This window comes from Dipodomys spectabilis, unplaced genomic scaffold (genome assembly GCF_019054845.1).
Source record: "Dipodomys spectabilis isolate Male_0828 unplaced genomic scaffold, ASM1905484v1 ptg000783l, whole genome shotgun sequence".
Lineage (NCBI taxonomy): Eukaryota > Metazoa > Chordata > Mammalia > Rodentia > Heteromyidae > Dipodomys > Dipodomys spectabilis.
The window spans coordinates 27,925,825-27,948,300 of NW_024871460.1; the positions used below are offsets into that span (position 1 = coordinate 27,925,825).

General features: G+C 37.9%; 1 protein-coding gene across 2 annotated transcripts in view; it reads left to right on the forward strand.

Moving 5' to 3' along the window:
• The window catches only part of Nbn (nibrin), a 42,662-nt gene extending 32,086 nt beyond the window's left edge, over positions 1-10,576 (forward strand). For both annotated transcript variants that reach the window (XM_042672880.1, XM_042672879.1), the window contains exons 14-15: positions 8,553-8,602; positions 10,404-10,576. In XM_042672880.1, coding sequence (XP_042528814.1) covers positions 8,553-8,602; positions 10,404-10,434 — 81 coding nt within the window. In that variant the 3' untranslated portion in view covers positions 10,435-10,576. The remainder of the gene's footprint in view (positions 1-8,552; positions 8,603-10,403) is intronic.
• The last annotated feature ends 11,900 nt before the right edge of the window (positions 10,577-22,476 follow it).

Consider the following 22,476-nt stretch of genomic DNA (forward strand, 5'->3'; position numbering starts at 1 on the left):
TTAGGACAGTTTTAGGAACCAGTCGCATCAGAATCTTCTTGGTCTATACACAAGCACATTTATCAAATCTGGGTTGGGTTAAACTCTTTTCCTTAATTATTGCTTTTGCATCTTGGTAATGTGGTTTTAGGGTTTGGGAAGGAGTTGGGAGAATGATGATGTAACTGCTTACCTTTTTCTGCATTTATTAGGAATTAGAGGTATTCACTGTGTTGTACAGTTATTTATTTATTTATTTAACGTTTCTTTTTTTATTGTGAAAATACTGTACAGAGGGGTTACAATTACATGGGCAAGATAATGAGTACATTTCTTTTTTTTTTTTAATTTAATTTTATTTTATTTGTGAACATACTGTACAGAGGGGTTACAATTACATGGGCAGGATAATGCGTACATTTCTTACCAAGCATTGCAGCCTCCTCCTTTGGTTTACCCTTCACATCCCTTCCCAGCCTCCCCCCTCCCCCCCAATCCCAATCCTTCTCCTTCCCCCCCTCCCCCCCCCCCCCCCCCCCCCGACGTTGTAAAGCTCGTTTTGGACATGTCATCTTGTACTTCTCATTGTTTCAACAGGTCCACCTGTATCCTTAAACAACTGGTTTTTCCCCATCTCCTCCACAAGTGATACTGACATCAAATATAGTGAAAGCAGGGGTTATACTGTGGGGGAGGGACATACAAAGCAACAAAGAGATAATCTTATAAATGCGTTAGAAACACATGCATGAAAGAAAAAAAAACATTAAAATACATATCTAAGGGTTCATTTTCCTGACATCACATTATCTGACCTTTTCCGCTTGACTCATACATATACTAGATATTGCAAATAAGGGAAACCATGGGACCTATGTTTCTTTGGGCCTGGCTTACTTCACTTAATATAATTTTTTCCAAGTTTTTCCATTTCCTAACAAATGGGGAAATGTCATTCTTTCTGATGGAGGCATAGAATTCCATTGTGTATATATACCACATTTTCTTGATCCATTCATCTACTGAGGGGCATCTGGATTGGTTCCATATCTTAGCTATGGTAAATAATGCTGCAATAAACATAGTTGTGCTGGTAGCTTTAGTGTGGTCTTGTTTGTAAACATTTGAGTAAATGCCCAAAAGTGGGATTGCTGGGTCATAGGGGAGCTCTATGTGAAGTCTTTTGAGGAACCTCCATACTGCTTTCCAAAGTGGTTGAACAAGTTTACATTCCCACCAACAATGCAGTAAGGTTCCCTTCTGTCCACATCCCCTCCAGCATCTGTTGTTGTTAGAGTTCTTGATTTTTGCCGTTCTAACTGGGGTGAGGTGATATCTCAGTGTTGTTTTGATTTGCATTTCTTTTATGGCTAGGGATGTTAAACATTTCTTCATGTGTCTATTGGCCATCCTTCTTTCTTCTTCAGAGAAGTTTCTCTTTAAGTCTTTCGCCCACTTATTTATTGGGCAGTTGTTTCTTTGAGGATTTGTTGTTGGGGCTTTAATTTTTTGAGTTCCAAGTATATTTTAGATATGAGACCCTTGTCCGTTGTATGGCTAGTAAAGATCTTCTCCCAATCAGTGGGCTTTCTATTGATCTTGCTAGGTATGTCATTTGCCTTGCAGAAGCTCTGCAACTTTATGCAATCCCATTTGTCCAACCTTTCTTTGATTTGTTGTGTTTCCGGGTATGAGTACATTTCTTTTTTTTTTTTTTTTTTAATTTTATTTTATTTTATTTGAGAACATACTGTACAGAGGGGTTACAATTATATGGGCAGGATAATGCATACATTTCTTACCAAGCATTGCAGCCTCCTCCTTTGTTTACCCTTCACCTCCCTTCCCAGCCTCCCCCCTCTCCCCCACCCAATCATACCCCCCTCCCCTCCCACACACCGACATTGTAAAGCTGGTTTTGACATGACATTTTATACTTCTATCAAGCATTGTAGCCTCCTCCTTTGTTTCCCCTTCCCATCCTCCCTCCGTCCTCCCCACCCAGTTCTCCCCGCCCCTCCCCCCCACACCAAAGTTGTAAAGTTCATTTTTGACATAACGACTTTTACATCTCATTGTTGCAATGGGTCCACCTGTGTACATTTAAACCACCAATTCTCTTCTTTTTGCTAGAGTAGATTTTTTGTTGTTGTTGTTTTTTTGGGGGTCCGGTCATGGGGCCTGAACTCTTGGCCTGGGCGCTGTCCCTTAGCTCTTCAGCTCAAGGCTAGCGCTCTACCGAGCCACAGTGCCACTTCCGGCTTTTTTTCTTTTTGCCTATGTGGTGCTGAGGAATCGAACGCAGGGCCTCATGCATGTAAGGCAAGCACTCTACCACTGAGCCACCTTCCCAGCCCCTAGAGTAGATTTATTGTGCGAGGAATCCTTTTTTCTGCTGTGGAGCCCCTTCTACCATCTCTTTCCCCAGCTCCCTACTAGTCTTTCCTCACATCCCTTGTCATTCCTTCCTTTTAGTCCTTCTTTCTCTAATTCTGCTTCAGATCAGTCTTAATTTTCATAATCAGTGGTTCAATGCCTGACGTTAGCTTGAATTTAGGGTATTTTTCTTGTGTACATCAAATTTTTGACTGAACTGATTTGAATTTTGAAAGTCTATAAGATGACTCAGATCTTTTTTTTGTCATCTTTGTATTTTTTCTTTTCTTTTTTTGTCAAGGTGATGTACAGAGTGATGTATAGTTACATAAGTAAGATAATAATACATTGTTTTGTCAAACTTGTTACTCTTTCCCTCTTTTTTCTCCTACTTTCTCCCCCCCATGCCCCTCCCAAGTTGTACAGATCGTTTCTAACATACTGTCTTGTGTATATCGATGTTGAATCTATTCCCCCCTTGACCTTTATCTCACCATTCTGTTGTTCCCCTTCCCTTCCTTAATTCAAGTAAACATAAATGCAATACTAGAGTACCAGAATCAAATACAGTGACAACAGGGGATATACCATAGGGGGAAGAACATACAAAAGAAACAAAAATTCACATAGTACACTAAAAGTAACAACAACAAAGAATAACCGCTGTGTCTATGTTTGGAGTTCATTTTGCTTAGCATCATCTTATATGATCATATGTACATAGCTTTGAGCTGTTCTGCTCATCAGATAAGAGTATCCTAGATGTATACTAATTATTGCAAATAAGGGAAATCATGGGACGTATGTTTCTTTGCATCTGGCTTGCTTCACCTAATATGATTTTTTTCCAAGTCTTTCCATTTCCTAACGAACAGGGCCATGTCATTCTTTCTGATGGAAGCATAGAATTCCATTGTTATATATATATCACCATTTTCTGGATCCATTCATGTATCTAGAGGCATCTGGGTTGGGGAATATCAGAAGAGTGATGACAGTAATTCTTTGATAACTGTGTATAAGATTGAATAAGATGGGGCTGGGAAGGTAGCTCAGTGGGAGAGTACTTGCCTTCCATGCATGAAGCCCTGGGTTCGATTCCTCAGCACCACATAAGCAGAAAAAGTCGGAAATGGTGCTGTGGCTCAAGTGGTAGAGCACTAGCCTTGAGCTGAAGAGCTGAGAGACAGCGCCCAGGCCCAGAGTTCAGGCCCCACAACCGGAAAAAAAAAAAAAAGAAAAAAAAAAGATTGAATAAGATAATCTGTGTATAAGATTGAATCCCTTAGGGGGATGGTAGGAAAAGTAGAAAAATGGGGGAAGGGATAACAAGTTTGAGAAGAAATATACTTATTACCTTACTTATGTAACTGTAACCCCTCTGTAACCCCTCACCTTGACAGTTAAAAAAAAGATTGAATCCCTATAAGTCACTTAGACTTAGAAGCAGAGGTTGTATTCTTCTCAAGGTAGACCTAGTTAAATCCCAGGCATTCCATTAGATTGTTTTTTAATTTTTTATGCATTCCTTAAGTTTCTTTATCCTTATGGTTAAATTTGGGATGATAGTGTAAGGGTAGTGATGAAGTTAAAATGAAGATTAAAGAAGGTTTTTTAAGGAAAACAAAGAGTATTTGGAAGTATAAAAATATAAATTGTTAACAGTAAAATATTCAGGAAAGTGCTTGATATATATATATGCATCAAACAACCAGATATATAAAACACTCTTAGACTTTAAAAACTGATAGGTCTCCAACAAAATAAAAGTAGGAGACACCCTACATTCACCAAAAGACAAGTCAGCCAAACAAAGGATCAGCAAAGAGGCCTTTGAATGAAAGAACACCATAACCCAAATCGTTTAAATACATGTATGCAATACACATATGCAGAGTATTTCACCCAACAACCACCCAATACACATCCTTTTCAGCAGCCCATGGAACCTTCTCCAAAATAGATTGTAGCCTAGGACATTCAACAGGCCTGAAGAAATCCAAAAGGATTGAGATAATTCCCTGTATCCTGTCATATCACAATTGAATTAAACTAGATATCATTAAAAAAGATATTACAGAAAACATGCGAACACCTGGAGACTGAATACACTATTGAATAGCAGGTAGGTCACTGAAGAAATATAGGAAGAAATCAGAAACGTATACCAAGAACCTCTGAGATATAGCAAAAGCACTGTTGAAATGAAAGTTCATAGCTTTTAGTGTGCCATAAAGAAAACAGAAACAGTTCCTGATGGAACTAAAGCTACTAGAAAAGCAGGAACAAACAAAACCTTAAAGTACCAGATGGATAATAAAGGTTAGGGCAGAAATCAATGACTTAGAGAACAAAAAGAAACATGCATAGAATCAATAAAAGAAAAAAACCTGTTCCTTGAAAAAAAATAAAATTGACAGACTCCCAGCTAAGTGAATGGAAAAAAAGAAGAGACTCAAATCGGCAATATTGGAGGGTGACAAAGATAACATCACAAGAAATATCTAAGAAATCCAGAAGAATATAAGGGACTACTTATGTTGTTGTTGGTTGTAGGGCTTGAACTCTGGGCCTGAACGCTGTCCCTCAGCTCTTCAGCTCAAGACTCACATTCTACCACTTGAGCCACAGTGCCATTTCTGGTTTTCTGGTGGTTAATTGGAGATAAGAGTCTCACAGACTTTCCTGTCTGGGCCAGCATTGAACCATGATCTTCAGATCTCAGCCTCCTGAGTAGCTAGGATTAAAGGTATGAGCCACTGGTGCTGGGCTATGAGGGACTACTTTTTAAAATTTATTCTCAAGTAAAATGAAAATCTAGCAAATATGGATAAGTTCTTAGAGACATACAAGCTGTCTAAGCTGAATCAAGGAAATATAAATCACAAGCAATGAGATCAAATAAGTAATAAAAGAGTCTTACAGGGGCTGGGACGGTGGCTCAGTGGTAGAGTGCTTGTCTTGCATGCATGAGGCCCTGGGTTTGATTCCTCAGCACCACATAAGCAGAAAAAAGCTGAAAGTGGCTCTGTGGCTCAAGTGCTTAGAGTGCTAGCCTGAAGAGCTGAGGGACAGCACTCAGGCCCAGAGTTCAGGCCCCACGACCGGCAAAAAAGTGTCTTCCAACAAGGAAAAGTCCAGAACACCAAGTCCTATCAGAACACCATGGCAAGAGAAAGACCTAAAGGGGATTCACATAGAAGAGGAAGAAGTCAAATTATCCCTATTTGCAGATGATATAATCCTGTATCTGAAGGACCTAAGATCTAAAGCTGATCAACAGTTTTGGCAAAGTAGCAGGATACAAAATTAACTACAGGACACAAAAATAACTACATCAACAGTGTACAAGCAAGGAAGGGATGTCAGAAAAATATTTCCATTTGCAATTGCTTTAAAAAAAATAGAATATTTAGGAATAAACTTAATCAAAAAAGGAAAAGATCTCTCCAATGAAAACTATAAAAATCTGGAGAAAGAAATCAAAGACAAAATCAGAAACTGGAAAGATCCCATTTTCATAGATATATAGAATTAATGTTGTGAAAATGGCCATACTGCTAAATGTGACCTACAGATTGAACATAATCCCCATCAAAATCTGAATGACTTCACTGACAGAAAATCCAAAATTTCTTAGGGAAAACAAAACCTTGAATAGCCAAAGCAATTTTAAGAGAATAAAAGCAACCCAAGACCTCAAGCTCTGAGATGTAATAACAAAAATAGGTCTGAAGATCTATGGAACAGACTAGAAGACTCAAAAAATAATGCCGTGTACTCAGTGTTATTCCTGATATTTGACAGGTGAGCCAAAAATGTATGGTAGAACAAAGATACAGCCTCTTAATAAATGATGTTGAGAAAATTGGACATCCATATATAGAAAACTAAAGGTGGATCCCTGTTTGTCACCATGTACTAAAATGGATCAAAGACCTCAACAAACTATTGTAAGATGGAGTAAGAGAAATATTAGAACTTATAGGCATAGGCAGGAAGTTTTTGAAAAGATTCCTAGGGCACAGCAAATAAGAGAGAGACTTGAAAAATAGGAAGGCTTATATTAAAATAAATTTCATCACAGCAAAGGACATAGTTACGAAACTAGAAAGACAGCCAACACACTGCAGTACATCTGACAAAGGCATACTATCAAAAATATACAGGGAACTCAAAAAATTTCCTCTAAAACTAACAAACCAACCAACAAATGAGCAATGGAGTTAGTTAAGACAGACTTCTCTAAAGAAGTTGTTACAATAGCAAATGAATACATGAGGAAATGCTCAACAGTCCTGGACATAAAGGAAGTACAACTTTTAGATTCTATCTATCTCCAGTTACATCTCATCAAGAATTCAAATAGCAACAAATGCTGGCAAAGATGTGGGAGAAGGAACCCTCGTACAACCAATCTGGCAGGTGTTTTGGAGTTTCCTCTAAAAACTAGACAGAACTTTCCTATGAGCCATCCATACTATTCTTGGGCATCTACCCAGAATATTACACACAGGTATACCATAGAGACACTTAACACATGCATGTTCATTGCTGTATTGTCACAATAGACAAAATTTGGAAATGGCCCAGATGCCCTATGATAGATGAGTGAATCCAAAAAATGCGGTATACATACACAATGGAATTTTACTCATCCATTAGAAAGAATAGATAATCATTTATAGGGAAATGGATGGATGTAGAATAAATCATATTAAGTGAGATAAACTCCAAGAGTCAAATGACACAACTATTCTCTTGTATGTAAAACATATTTGGACATTATAACTTATACATGACTGTAGACATTCATATACAAACAGACCAAAGTAGGATACCAGTAGGGGAGGAACCCAAAGGTGGAACTATACTGAACATGTACAGTATTGTTTATCAAAACAAATTCTAGGAAACAATTGTTGAATGAACGCATTTTTCTTGTGGTTATTGTTGTGGTGGTGATGTGTATGTATAGTTTTTCTGCTTCTTAGGGGGTATGTAGAAAGGGAGGGAGGAGAGTGAATGCAATCATTCTGTTCATTATGCACTATATGGAAAGTGAACTATGCAACTTATGGCCAGGGACAGGAGAGGGAAGTAGGGGCAAGTGAAGAAAAGTGTGCCATTGTCTAAAAGAAATGTACGTATTATATTACCTGAATTGTGAGATGGTAATCTTTCTGTACAGCACCTTTAATAATGACAAAATTAAAATATGAAGGAATTACATACATTTTACTAAAATTTTACATATTAATGACACTTGGTGTGATATTTCTATATATGCATATATCATATACCTAATATATGTAGTCAACAAAATTACAAGTTAAAGTTTGTGAGATGACATTTAGATGCAATCAAAATTGCTCCTTATCCTCTTAGCACTTATCATTTATGAAATTATGAAACTGAGGTATATGTTTTACTGAGAAGAGGATACCTACATAAACAGTTGCAACAGAAGGTAGAAGTTGATTAGTATCCTTGAAATTCTGTAGCTAAAATTTTAGTTTTAGGTAGTTCTTCATAGCAGAAGATTTCAACGAAGGTGGCCTGAAACCTTTGTTCTTAAAAAAGTCCAGAAATGTTTCATGACATAGTAGGCAGTAGGTAATTACTAAATGAATGCATCTTGAAAGTGGATAGATAAAGCAAAGGGAAAGAGAAGGTAAGTTCCTGGGCAGAGTTTGAATCATGAAAAAGCAGAATCATGAAATATTAGAAGCAGGATTTTGATTTTTTTGTATTTTGTTTTGTGATTAACAAAATATAGTACTCATGATCTTTGAAGAAGAAGTGAGATGTGATTTGGGAAAGTATAGAGTTAGTCACCACAATGATTACGTCTTCCTTTAAGTCCCCTATTACATCATCAATGGTCAAGCTGACCTCAGAGCAATGTTTTGTTTTATTTAATGAAAGAATTCTATCAAAAGGAATGTTTTTAAATCCTTACAAGCTGTCAGTGTGTTCACTGGAGAAAGCTTTTTGTTCAGAGCACTTTTTGCAGTAATCTTAACAGGAAGCAAAAACAGAAAAGATCTGTTAAATGGGAAATTGTAGAGGCAAAATCTTACAGGCTTGGTAATAACTTGACATGGAGATTTCAAGATTACTGTACAGCCTTATCAGTATTCATTATCTATTTCTCAAACTATTGAGAAAACATGTGAATTTTTTAATCTTTACAGGTACAAAAACAACATGCAAAGGAAGAGTCTCTTGCTGATGACCTCTTTAGGTAAGGCTTGATTTCAGGTTTCTCTTTTTTTTTTTTTCTGGTCCTGGAGCTTGAACTCAGGGCCTGTGGGCACTGTCCTTGAGCCTCTCTGTGTCTAATACTAGTGTTCTACCACTTGAGCCACAGTGCCACTTCAAGCTTTTTTCTGTTTATGTTGTACTGAGGAATCGTACCCAGGGTTTCATGCATGCTAGGGAAGCACTGTACTGCTAAGCAACATTTCCAGCCCCTCTGGTACTTTTAATCTTCTCATACAAAATGAATTATTGTATGTGCAGATTAAATAATTGCTTCCTATCCACACTAGTCCTTTCATCTAAAGAATATTTTGTGTTTAACATATATTTCTTTCTATTACCTTAGCACCTGTTAATTAATTGGGTTTCCTTTAGAGCTTGAGATTGAGTTTTACCATAAAGTACTTTAAATTTGAATGGAGTAACAAAGGGTAAACAAATGCAGCAATTAGATACTATGTTGAAAAATGAACTACACAACTTGTGGGTAGGGACAGGAGTAAAAAAGAAAACTAGAGAAGGGTGAAATTGTCCAAAAAGAAATGTACTCTTCTTTTTTTTTTTTTTTTAACCAGTCCTGGGGCTTGAATTCAAGGTCTGACAACTGTCCCTGAGCTTCTTTTGCTCAAGGCTAGTGCTCTACCCCTTGAGCCACAGCACCACTTCTGGCTTTTTTTGTTTATGTGGTACTGAGGAATTGAACCCAGGGCTTCATGTATGGTAGGCAAGCATTCTCCCACTAAGCCACATGTCCCGCCCAAGAAGTGTGCTCTTGACTTACGTAACTAACCCCTTTGTACATCACCTTTACAATAACAATAAAAAATAAAAATAAAAGGCTAGGCACCAGTGGCTCACTATAATCCTATCTACTCAGGAGAGTTAGATCTGAGGATTGAGGTTTAAAGCCAGCCCAGACAGAAAAGTCCCCATGAGATTATCATATCCAACTAATGTTGGATATGATGTGGCTTAAAATGGCAGAGTGCTAGCCTTGAGCAAAAGAGCTGATGGACAGCACTCAGGCTCACTAAGTTCAAGCTCTACAACCGACCAAAAAATAAATAAAAAAATGTGTATAGAGTCAGGTAGAAGGAAGTTTACCATGAGTGCATTCACTTACCTGGTTCTGGCTTATAAATTTGTGAGGTTTATTTAGTAGAAATATGAGTGAATTTTTAATTATTTGTTATAATTGACACATGAATAAAAACAAAAACTACATAGAGTTTCAAAGCAGGTTTTTGAGGAGCTAAATGAGTGATTATGATTATTATTGAACACAATTTTAGTCTCCTTAAGACTCACCAAACCTTATATTTACTTTCTAACTGCTAATAAAATGCCATTTTAGAAGTAGATACCGGTGAGGAGAACAACATTTTTCAAAAGGTACTATTATTTCTGAATCTGTTTTGCAATCAAGTTCATGATTCTCTAATTTTAAAAATGACATTGTACTGAAAATAGTGACAATGCTGGCTTGTTATAGTCAAGATGACATCTAGCCCAGCTGTGTTTGTTTAATTGCTGTAAGAGGTTTTGTAAGGAATAATTATGTTTTAGGTTCATTGTGCTCTTGTATGCAAATATGGTATATTTATTTTTACCAAATATTCATCAAAGTAAAAAGAAAATAAAAATAATTATTTTCTGAGCACAGCATTGACATTCTCATCCTGCTTGCCAAAGTATGACTAGTTTGACAGGCTTTGGAACATTAAAAGTTTAAAATACAGGATCCTTTATCTAAATGTCATTTAACGTCACTTACTTCTCTGCAGATATAATCCTAACGTCAAAAGGAGAAGATAACTGAGAACTTCAAATGGAAATTATGAAAACATGTTTCCAGAAGTTACTTCAAACTAACAGATAAATGAATAGCCTATACAAGAAGGTTTAAGTTGCAAAGTATTTTGTCTTAAGTTTGTTACATAAAATGCATACAACTCCATTTCTTCTGTGTGTGGTATTGAATATTGTTTGTTTTGCTTTTAGGAGCTGTCACCTCACCTCATGATAATTTTTCTATTTTAAAACATATTTCCTTTATATTAAATAATAATACCTCACAGTCCAAAATCCCTAAGGTAGTTAAGGGTAAAGACTAAAGTCTCTCTTCAACCACTCTTGCTATTTGGTACACCAAGGAAAATAACTCATATTATTTCTATGTGCACATTTAAATTATTATGAATATCAGTATGAATGTCAGTAATTTCTTACATGTATGATATCAAAACATATAACATTTTGCTATATATATATATAGAGAGAGAGAGAGAATAGATTGGTATGTTATAGGCATATCAACATAATATTTATTTGAACTTTTTCTTTATAGTGTATCCTTCCCAACTGATACCACCTAAATGAAATAGCTTCAGTGATTACCATGTCAATCATGTATTAGTTTTTTTAATAAATTTTTGAGATTAAGTATACATAAATTTCACTGTATTATGAGATAGTGATAGTTAAAGTCACAAACACATTTTAAACTTCACAAGACAAATTGTCATTATCATGGTCTATAATGTTTGTGAATTCTATGAGCTTTGACAATACTATTTCTTCCACATTGGGTGATATGTACGTTTCTTTCCTTTTGTTTATTGTAAGCTGTGTCCTCTTTCCCTCATTCCCTCCCTTCCATCGCTGCCCTTGAAATGCTTAGTTCATTTTCATCAATGACCAGTACAGCTGAGGGGCCACTCTGTTGTATATTTTCCCATTTCTCTCTGATTCTGTGTCTTCCTCCTAGCTTCCATCAGATGTCCACATATATATACCATATATGTGGTCAAGAACATGGAATCAGTTAGAAATGATACAACAAATTGAGTGGAGATCCTTTGTTCCTCGAGTCCTGTTTACTTTGTCATAACGCCTTGCATTTTGGAGTTCACATCCACATATTGGAGTCCATGTGCTGTTTGTCTCTCTGCTCTAGGCTTACCTCACCCAAAGTGATTTTTTTCTAGTTCCATCCATTTCCCTGCGAATGCCATCATTTTGTCATTTCTAATGGCTGCATAATATTCCATTGTATATAGATATTACAATTTTTGGATCCATTCATCTGTAGTGGGGCATCTGGGTTTTGGCTATTGTGAACAGTGCAGCAATGAGCATGAGGGTGCATGTGAGGTGCATGTGTCCTTGTATCCTGGTTCCTGTTGCTCAGGATTGATGCCTAGGAGTGATATGGCTGGGTCATAAGGGAGGTCTATATTTAGCTTTCTGAGGAACCTTCAGACTGCTTTCCAAAGTGGTTATGTTAGTGTACATTCCCACCAGCAGTGCAATAGGGTTCCTCTTTTTCCACATCCCCGCCAGCATTTGTTTTTGGCTGAATTTATGATGTGGGCCATTCTGACAGGAGTACCGTGGTATCTCAGGGTTGTTTTTATTTGCATTTCCTTTACACCCAGGGATGATGAACATTTCCTCATGTGTTTGACATTTTTATCTCTTCTGGCAAGTCTCTCTTTAGCTCCCTGGCCTATTTAATGATTGGTTAGATTAGGGAGGGATTAATTTCTTGAGTTCCCTGTATATAATGGATATTAGGCTCTTGGCTCTTGCCTAATATATTGCTGATAAATATTTTTTCACACTTAGTTGGCTCTTTCTAGTTTGGTAGGTATGTCTTTAGCTGTGCAGAAACTTTTTAATTTAAGGTAGTCCCATTTGTTGAGTCTCTCCAATTTGTTTTGACCCTGGGGCTCATTCAGGAAGTTTCTGCCTGTGCCTTAAGTTCCAAGTGTCTCTCCTACTCTGTCCTACAGTAGTTTCAGAGTTTTAGGTTTGATGTTGAGGTCTTTAATCCATTTAGAGTTGATGTTAGTGCATAGTGACAAGCTGGGATCCACTTTTAGTTTTCTGCATGTGGCTGCCCAGTTTTCCCAGCACCAATAGTTGAAGTAGCTCAAGTAAACAATCTTATGATACAAGTAAAATTGTTAGAAAAGCAAGAAACAATTGAAGCTAAAGTTACTAGATGAGTGAGATAATCAAAATAAGGGCAGATAGAGATTTAAAAAATTATAAAGTTAATGAAACAAAAAGCTGTTTTTTTTTAAAAAAAATCAAAGTTGACAGAACCCTTGCAAGATTAACAACAACAAAAAAAGATTGGGGAAATTTTCAGTGATAATCTTACTGAATGAATGTTGCATCCCTCTGTTCTGGTATTCCTCACCATCCACCCCAATGATATGAAAGTTAAATTTCTTGGCACTGTCTGCTTATTCTTGGACTTCCATTTGGCATAGTTAATTTTTTCCATATTTGTGACTTTTTTCCCAGCTGCTGCATTTTGTCTTCCATACCTGATACTCTGTTTTCCATTTCATTCACTCTATTAACTATGGCTTCAATTGTGGTTTGCATGGAGGAAATTGAACCAGTTAGGATTTCTGTGTCAGTTCTGAAAGTATTAATTTCACCTTTCAAAGAGATGTGTACTGCATCTATTTTTGATTGCAGCTCTTGTTTGAAATTCTGGGTTTCTTTTGGTAATTCGTTTCTTTGTTCTTTAAATTTATGATCTGTTTCTCACTTTAGTTCTTGTGTCATTGCCTCTCAGCTCTTAGATATAGTGTTTGTGTTCCATTTCCTTTTCACTTTCAGTGGAGATCTTCTCTGGTGGCTGCTGGCCTTTGGGATAATTTGCTGTCTTTGCTGTTGATAATCTTGTAATTTTTTGCTGTGATTTTTGCATGATGTTTCAGGGATTATTAGAGATCAATCCCGAACTCTGACTGTTTTGGTCAATAGGTGGCTGCCTTTGCTTGGTTCTGAGTTAGTTCCGCATCAATTGTTGGACCTGTTCTCAGCCCTAGGCTGGCTGAGAGACTTTGCTTGGTCTCAGTTCTGTGGTGGGGGTGGGGGTGTGGGGAGGGGAGCAACCTCCAGCTGCTAGTCTGACCCACTTAGGGCTCACTCTTGTTAGATTCTGGCGGGCAGACCCACTCCACCCTCTGCTGAGGCATGAGCTCAGTTCCTGACTTCAGTCAGGGACAGGTGATGTCTATAACTCCTGCTCCCTGGGACACTGATAGGACTTGTTCAGCCACCTGCTGAATGAGGACCTGCCCACAGGCAATTCCTGACTTCAGCCAAGGACCAGCTCTCCTCTCAGGAGGTTTGCTCTTGGCAAACCCAGGTGGGCTGGATGTATTCCACCAGTTGCTGGCACCCAATCGCAGTTCCTGACTTTAGCCAGGTACTTGCGGCTCTAGCTGCTTGATCCCCAGCCCAGGATATACTGGCCAGGCTCTTTCAGCCCATGGGTGCAGGAGCAGCCACGTTTGACTTCCGTTCCGGGGGCACACTTGGTCAAGCCCGATGGGCTTGTGCTCTACTGGATGCTGGGGCGCTTGCACAATTTCCAGCTTCAGTGGGACCAGTAGTAGCCCAGGAGGTAGGGAGAGGGGTCCAGGTCAAGCTCTGGTCTCCAGTGATGGGGAGGGGGGGTGTCATCCCCTGTGGGGTACTCACTTATCCTGGAACTGGTTGGGGGCTGTCTAGTGGTGCTGCAGCAGATCGCTGTTTCTGAGAACACATTCTGTGTTCTGCGTTCCATTGAGATGATGGGGATGGGCCGGGGGCTGGGCTGGGCCGGGGGCCGGGGGTGGGGGGCTCCGGGTCTGGGTTTACAGTCCCTGCCTCTGTTTATGCCGTCGGGTCTGGCACCGTGGGCGTTTTCTGCGCTGGCGTTCTATGGGCCACTGTGGCTCTGGGGTCTCTGGCAGTGCTCCAGGCCAGGCTGCTGGCAATGGGTGGGGAAGAGGCTTGGTGCAGGTTTGTGCCCGAGGTTTCTGTCTCAGCTTGCACTCTCCAGGTCAGCACTGGTGTTCTACAGACCACTGCAGCTCTGGGTCTCTAGCCACCATGGCCCAGGCTGCTTGGTGTTGGTGCTTTCCATCTTTGTGTAGGTTCTTTAGTTTTTTCCTTTTTGTTTTCTACTTCCTGTATTTCTCTGGGTGTTCGCCTTCTTGCTGTTGTTGGTCTCTTGGGGAAACCGAGCCTTGGAACCTAAAATCTATTTGGTTGGAGAGAGATGTGGTGTTTCCCTACTGTTCTGTCACCATCTTGGGTGTATGTATTCTTACACTAAACAAAATGGTATGAAAGCGCTCCGTCAAGCTGTGGGTAGACTTTACCAGGATAGAGAGATTATACCTCTCTTTGGTAGTCTTCCTGAGGTATTGTACCTCTGCTTTGACCTTAAAAGTTCTAGTTTTCCCACCTGTAAAGTGAAATAATGAGGGTGTCTCTTTCCAGTCTTAAAGGGAGATGGTAACAGAAAATGAATTTCAACTCTTGTGTTAGAATCATAGTGAAATCTTATCTTTAAACACAAATGTATACCTTTTATAAGGACTAAAAACTTTCTAGTCATTTAAATTCTACCCCTCCCCAATAATCTTAACCTTTTTTTTTTTTTTTTTGGTCGGCCGTGGGACTTGAACTCTGGGCCTGGGCGCTGTCCCTCAGCTCTTCAGCTCAAGGCGAGCGCTCTACCACTTGAGCCACAGTGCCACTTCCGGTTTTTCTAGTGGTTTATTGGAGATAGGAGTCTCACGGTCTCTCCTGCCCAGGCTGGCTTTGAACCGTGATCCTCAGATCTTAGCCTCCTGAGTAGCTAGGATTACAGGCGTGAGCCACCAGTGCCTGGCTAATCTTAACTTTTTTAAGGTTGTTAGTGGGAAATACAAAAAGGTATAGCATAAGTTAATACATTGTTACTTCATGGATCATTGTGTTTCCCCCAACCCTCGTATTGAAGTCAAAAGAAGTCGCCATCGCCATCCTGAGTGTCCTGAAGATATTTTCTGCCTTTTACTTTTTTAATGGAGATAGTTTGTAAATGGTACAGGCCTTGTGGTGGTGGTGGTGGTTGTGGTGGTTTGTTTTGGCAATACTACTTGATCTTGCCATCAGCCCTGTTTTATTCCCACTCTCCAATATATTTTCAGGAAAATACTATTATACAGAAATATTACCTTCTACTATGGAGTGAAGGAATCCAAAGGTTAAAGAAAAAGTAAAACAGTCTCTTCCCACTATTGACAGTGTTATCAAATTTCCCTCTTTGGTTTTACTTAGCATAGAAAGTAATTTTAAATAAATGGAAGATATTTCCCAGATGCATTTTTTTTTTTTTTTTTTTTTTTTTTTTTTGGGTCCAGTCGTGAGGCCTGAACTCTGGGCCTGGGCACTGTCCCTCAGCTCTTCAGCTCAAGGCTAGCGCTCTACCACCTGAGCTACAGCGCCACTTCCGGCTTTTTTTCTTTTTGCTTATGTGGTGCTGAGGAATCGAACCCAGGGCCTCAGGCATGCAAGGCAAGCGCTCTACCACTGAGCCACCTTCCCAGCCCCCAGATGCATTTTTAAATGCTTTCTGCGATGTTTTTGTTCAGTCTTCCTCAGGTTCTTAGCTATGACCCAAGCAGACTCACTTGAGGCAGGCTATTTTTCTACTAGATCTGTTTGTTGGGAACTCTTTTCCTAAGACTTTATACTTTGGTAAAAGAGCTAATTGTGTCTCCTCCCCTTCTTCAATAGGTGAATGGAAACTTTGCCCCCATTTCTACCATAGAGCCTTAAGAACTGTGTGTCAGGTCAGCTAGCTGATGGCGTGGAGGTAGTGGCCATAATCTTACTATTATTTTTAACCAAGTAGGCAGTATGAAATGGCATACCCTTTTCCTTCTCTCAGATCTCAGCATCCTTACTTTTCAGTAGCATCTCCAAGATTTCTTCCTAATTCCTCAAACTGAAGCTTTGTGGTTGGTCACAGTATGTAAGTCTCTATTGGCTATTGGAATTAGGGTAACAAACTAAATTCCTTCTTGAAAGATGGCAACCTTTAACACTATGCACTACTTTTTCTGCTCAGGATTGCTTTAGATGTAATGAAACTTTTTTCCCCTTTTTACTGACTCATTTCAAATGCTTATAAAATATCTCAAGCAAATTTGACTGAGAACATTTATAATAATTATAGCTTTTAAATCAGTTGTTCAATAATAACTGTGACCCTCAAGATTAAATGTGTGTGTGTGTGTGTGTGTGTGTGTGTGTGTGTGTGTGTGTAGTCTGTCACAATCTCTTGCTGGCAGGAAATTTCTTGGTAACACTTCTATAAAACTCTGTGTTGTTATGTCCAGAGACAGAAATCGTACCCACCATCAACCAGGCTCAGCTTTTTGAAACTCTAGGTGACAGGAAGTTTCTCCCGAGAAAAAGCTGTTTCCTACCTGTCCCAATCTGCAAGACTTGCCCAAGAGTCCACTCCACTGAATCCCACCTGCTTGTCCACTTGATAACTGATTCTGAGAACACTACCCATATGATGAAGCATGGCACCACGTCTGTACATGTCATGTGATTGACATCCTACACCAGAACCAATCTGTTTAGTAAAGGTGTTTTATCGTCGTTGCTTGGTTGCTCTTATTTTTGGCAGTACTAGGGATTGAACTCAGGATCTGGCAGGTACTTTCCGGCAAGTGCTCTACCATTTGAACCATGCCTCTGGCTTTGTTTTGTCCCAGATGCCCCTTCTCAAGCCAACTTTTTCCAGCCTTTTAACTACCCTAAAGTATTTATGCTTGGAGAAAAATGGAGACAGATGCACTGGGTGTCACAGCAGAGCAACTATGCAAAGTTACAACTAATGGTTGGGTAATGGAAAAACAGATGGGTGAAAACTCCAGACTTGATGTTTCAGGGCTGGCTGACTGTGGGGATGGTTTTCTTACAGTGTTTGGTCTTTTTCTGTGTATATGAGAAAGAATTGTGTAATCCTGAGAGACAAAGTAGCTAAGATACTTCATAGTCCCTTTGACTTTTAATAAATGTGACAACAAATATTATCAAAGAAGATAGAGATTGTAGCACATTAAGCCTTCAGTAAACAAAATCTCAGCAAGTCTGTGTATAACGATTTTTAAGTGGTATGTTTTTTTCCTCTTGTAAGGTCAAACTGACTGAATTAATAAGCATAGAATCAGTTTGTTTCCCATTGTAAGTTTATGATGTGTTGTGGGCAAATTCAGCCATTCTAATGCTCTGAACTGTAAACTTGAATCCTTCTGATGTACCCCTCTCTCTACCTGCTAACCTCCTTAACAAGGAAAACAGCACTTCTTTTAATTGGAACATCAGATTTGTTATCAAATTGAAAGTCCTTATAAGCATCAGGCCAACATCTCTATTTCTTAGACAACTGGAGTTGATACCCTAAATGGGAATTTCAAAATCAGTATTAATTCTACATAAGGTATATGAAGATATAGAGGTCAAAGACATTTCTACATGGAATACTAGAAATAGTAAGTATTTTTTTTTAATCAGGAAGGGATTGAATACAGGTATTAGATGCTTATGATAGGAGGAAGTTCTAACCTGCTTTGTCAGGATAAGTTCCCTGAACAACTTAGAACATTCTCAGCTCTTACCTCTGAGATCTCAGTGGAGCCATGTGTTTAAGAATACGTCGGTATGCTTGTGATTTGGAGAAAAGGAAGCTCTAGTAAAGAATCATTACAGTAAATCAATCATCTGGAAAATGAGAAATGAAATAATACACAGAAACCATTGTTTCTGACTTCTCTTACAAGCCAATATAGCAAAACAAGCCCAAATACCAAATGGTACAGGATGCTGGCTTCTACCTCAATTTCATCTTCCATCCACTCACTAGAACCCAGTTAACCTGCAACTTTGTAGGTAGAACTCTAGCTGCAAGGGAGTCTTGGTCTTCATTGAAAATAGGAATAGGGTGAGCCCTACTTCACATCAAAGTCACTTCAAAGATTATTGAAACAGTGTAGTAAGTCGTAAGAATAAATTATGATAATGCAGAGAACTGTCAGGGCTTTTTGATTAAAGGAAAGTCATTTGAGTCTCTTAATTAGCCAATGAATCTCAATGAACATATATGCTGTTCACTTAACAATACAATGGACAAATATTGGTACCTTCAAGCAGGTCTTTGCAAAGAGAAACTGAACTACCCAGTTTTAGTATTTATCAAAGGGAGTGTAATGAATATATTGATTCTGGTAGCTTCTAAGCTCTTTACAAATACTGATATTGTTAGCATTCTTTGATTGTTTTGCTTCATGTATCTTAAAATTCTGTAATTAGCTACATACATTTAGGATAAACCTTATAATTATTTATATGATATATTCTTGAAATCTGCTTTGTGTTTGCATGGTACGTACTTTCCATCCTCCTACTTATGAACTATTGGTGTCTTTTGTTGTTATGGGTCTCATTAACATTATTGAAGCTTGGTATTATGTGTTCTTTGACTTTAAATTGTGCTTAACCATGTATGTAATATATTTTTATATGATTTGTTCGGAGTTTTATTATCAAACCTATTTTTCTCTTTGACTCATTGTTCTGTTTCATCCTTTTAAGAATTTTTTTTATTTTTAAAAGAGGTGATGTACAAAGGGGTTACAGTTATGTAAATCAGGTAATGATTTCTTTTTGGACAATGTTACCCCTTCCTTTGCTCAGAATTTTTACTATCCCATTTTATTCCTCTGGTTTTTAGCTACATTTCCCTTTGACTGCTATAAAGATATACATTCATACCAGTTAATCACGTACTGCATTATACATACTATATCTAGCTTATAAAAGTATATTCCATTTGTTTTCCTATTTATTAGTACTGTTACCTGTAATTACCATTTGTGTCTACATATTCTAAGTCACGATTTAAATTTTAAAAAATTTAAACAATTTCAAATTTTATCTAAGTGATGAAAAAAAGTAAGTTTACCACTTTTGTCGGTCTTTTCTGTTAGATACATGCTTCCTTAGGTATGTCTTTTTAACACTTCTACAGCATGTTTCCTGGCATCCAGGTATCTCAACAGTCACTTATCCTAAAATAACTTTTACTTTTCTTAGGGTTTGAACTACATTAAAATTTCAGTTTGTCAATTTTACCTCAGCACTTGAAGAATACTTAAGACTGTCTTGATTGAATTTTTCTGCTCATTTGTTCATTCTTATGTGTTCTGTTAGGTATATTCTTTTTCCTGGTTACTTTTAAAACTGTGCCTCTCTTTAACATTAATTTGTGATGCATAGGTGTGGTTTCCTGTGTTTATCTTGTTTGCAGTTTGAGTATCTTGGATCTTGATAATTTTTTGTTTCTCCCAATATGTATTTTTTATTCATCTTTTCTCCAGGATTCCATCTATATCTTAGTTGGATCATGTTATTTTTCCCATTCCATTAAGTCAAATTTCTTAATACTTTTACTTCAGTTTGGATAACTTGCCCTCTTTCATTAGTATGCACTATTCTTTATGAGGTTTTCATCTCAGAATACATTGTCTAGCTTTAGAATACTGTTTTAATGCAGTTTCTATTTCCAACATCTTTATTAATTCTAGGTTTTCTCGTGGTTGTATACACACCTATAATTTTTTGTCTGCATGCCTATAATTGGGTATACTGGACTGTTTTGAGGTTTCAAAGTTTTGTGCAGGTTTTGCTTGATCCTGTTTTTAAGGTATGGAGTTTTGTCTCATTTGAAAACAAGGGGTGTCCAACAAGGTCTGGCAGTACTGACTGGCTAGCTTGTTGTATTCTAGAATTATACCTCCAGAATCTCCACTGAGTTACTTGCTGACTTCTTCCAGACCTCACCCTCTAAGTATTGAGCCAGTTTTAAGGAAGTCATCTTTTTAATTTCTAGAGCTTTGAACAAGAGCTTCCTCTTGTTCAGCACCCTGGATAGAAAACTCTAGCAGGAATCCTGAATTGTGATATTTTCACCCACAGACACACTTCACTTCGTATGTGCAAAGTGCTCTCTAATAATGACGTGATTAGAAAGCTCACCTTTTCTTTTAAAAATCAGACCTTAAGTATCAGCTGCTGTGTGAAAACATTGCTTTATAAATTCAATTCCTTAACTCCATCAAGAGGATGTCATCTTAGAGTTAAAATTTTAGGTTTTTCCTAAAATTATCCTAAGTCTACTAATATCTTCCTTGCCTATGTTTTTTTTGCCCTGCTCCTTCACCAAAGTTCTTTAATAACCTAAGTGGAAGATGATCCAAAGTCTATTTAATTCTTTAACATATTCAGGTTAGCTTTGGGCATCAGCTTTTTCCTCTAGGAATAGATAGTTTTTAAAAAACTGTAATGAATTGATGTGATCAAAATGGCATTATGCAACAAGCAGTCCTGTAACCAAGTTAGGTTTTAAAATAACATTCAAATTAAGCCTAATTTTATTTCACTCTGAGTTTCTCAGTATTTCAGAAGTTGAGACTTAAAAACTGAACTTGCTTTAACAGCAGGATTTATTTAGAATTTCTACCATTTGTTATCAGTGAATTCAATTTTTCTTAAAATACATTTCAGGCTTTAAAAAAATGTTACTAAACCTTTATGGCATTGGAACATACATAACAAAAAGTTGTTTTATAAAAAGTAAATTTGAATAAAGTTCAAAGCTACAGCTATCATTAGCCATACTTTTTTTTAGTATCTTTTTTTTTTAATATATATAGATAGTTGCTATGTAGTTCAAGCTATCCTCAGATTCAATCCTGCTGCCTGTCCTCTGAGTGTGGGATTACAAGTATGCACTATATAAGGTTTTATTACTATTAAAATCCTATGGAGATGGTGTATTCTATTCTTTGAGCAAGTATCAAGTAGGACTGTTCGTGCCATTTACCAACTAGATATGGGAGGATAAAGACATTTTCTCAGTGTATGGCATGACTAGACATGGATTTAGTGAGAGTAAAGAAAGATATGGAAGGTGGCTCAGTGGTGAGGCCCTGGGTTCGATTCCTCAGCACCACATAAGCAGAAAAAGCCAGAAGTGGTGCTGTGGCTCAAGTGGTAGAGTGCTAGTCTTGAGCTGAAGAGTTGAGGGATAGCGCCCAGTCCCAGAGTTCAGGCCCCACGACTGGCAAAAAAAAAAAAAAAAGATAATATGGAATTACAGTACATCAATAAACAGTACTATAGTATGTCTGCCCCCCCACCCAAAAAAATGCTTGAATGGTCTATATTGCATACAACAGCTAAGGCTGATTTGGAAGTTTTATCAGAGAAGAAATTATCTACCAGGATTCTTGAAAGCTTTACTTAAGGAAGCTTTATTTTCTCTCACTGCAGTTGTTTTTTAAACAATGTCATAACAAAAAAATACTACTGCTTAAGGTAGAGCAGACTTATGAAATATGGGCACATCAAATCTATCAAAAAACCCAACAAATCTTTCTCTAGAAACGCTATTTGTAATACTGTCACTTTCAATTAAGAAGTGACATCAGTTGGTGCTTGTGGCTCTGTAATCCTAGCTACTGAGGAGGCTGAGATCTGAGGATGCTGTTTGCAGCCTGCTCTTCTGGTTAATTGGAGACGCTTATTATCTCCAATTAACCAGCAAAAAAAAAAAAAAATCTGAAACTTGAACTATGGTTCAAGTGGTAGAGTTCCAGCCTTGAGCAAAAAAGCTTAGGGACAGCAATAAGAAAACATTCAAGCCAAGTGCTGGTGGCTCACACCTGTAATCGTAGCTTACTCAGAAGGCTGATATTTGAGAATTGAGGTTCAAAGCCAGCTTGGGCAAGAACGTCTGAGAGTATTATCTCCAGTCAATTACAAAAAAAAAAAAAAAAATGCAGAAGTGGAACTGTGGCTCAAGTAGTACAGTGTTAGCCTTGAGCAAAAGAAATACAGGGAAAGCACCCAGGCCCCAAGTTCAAACCCTAGAATTGGAAAATAAAAACATTAAACTCATTCAAAGTTCAAAAGTAGACAAGTAGGAAAGTACAGAAACAA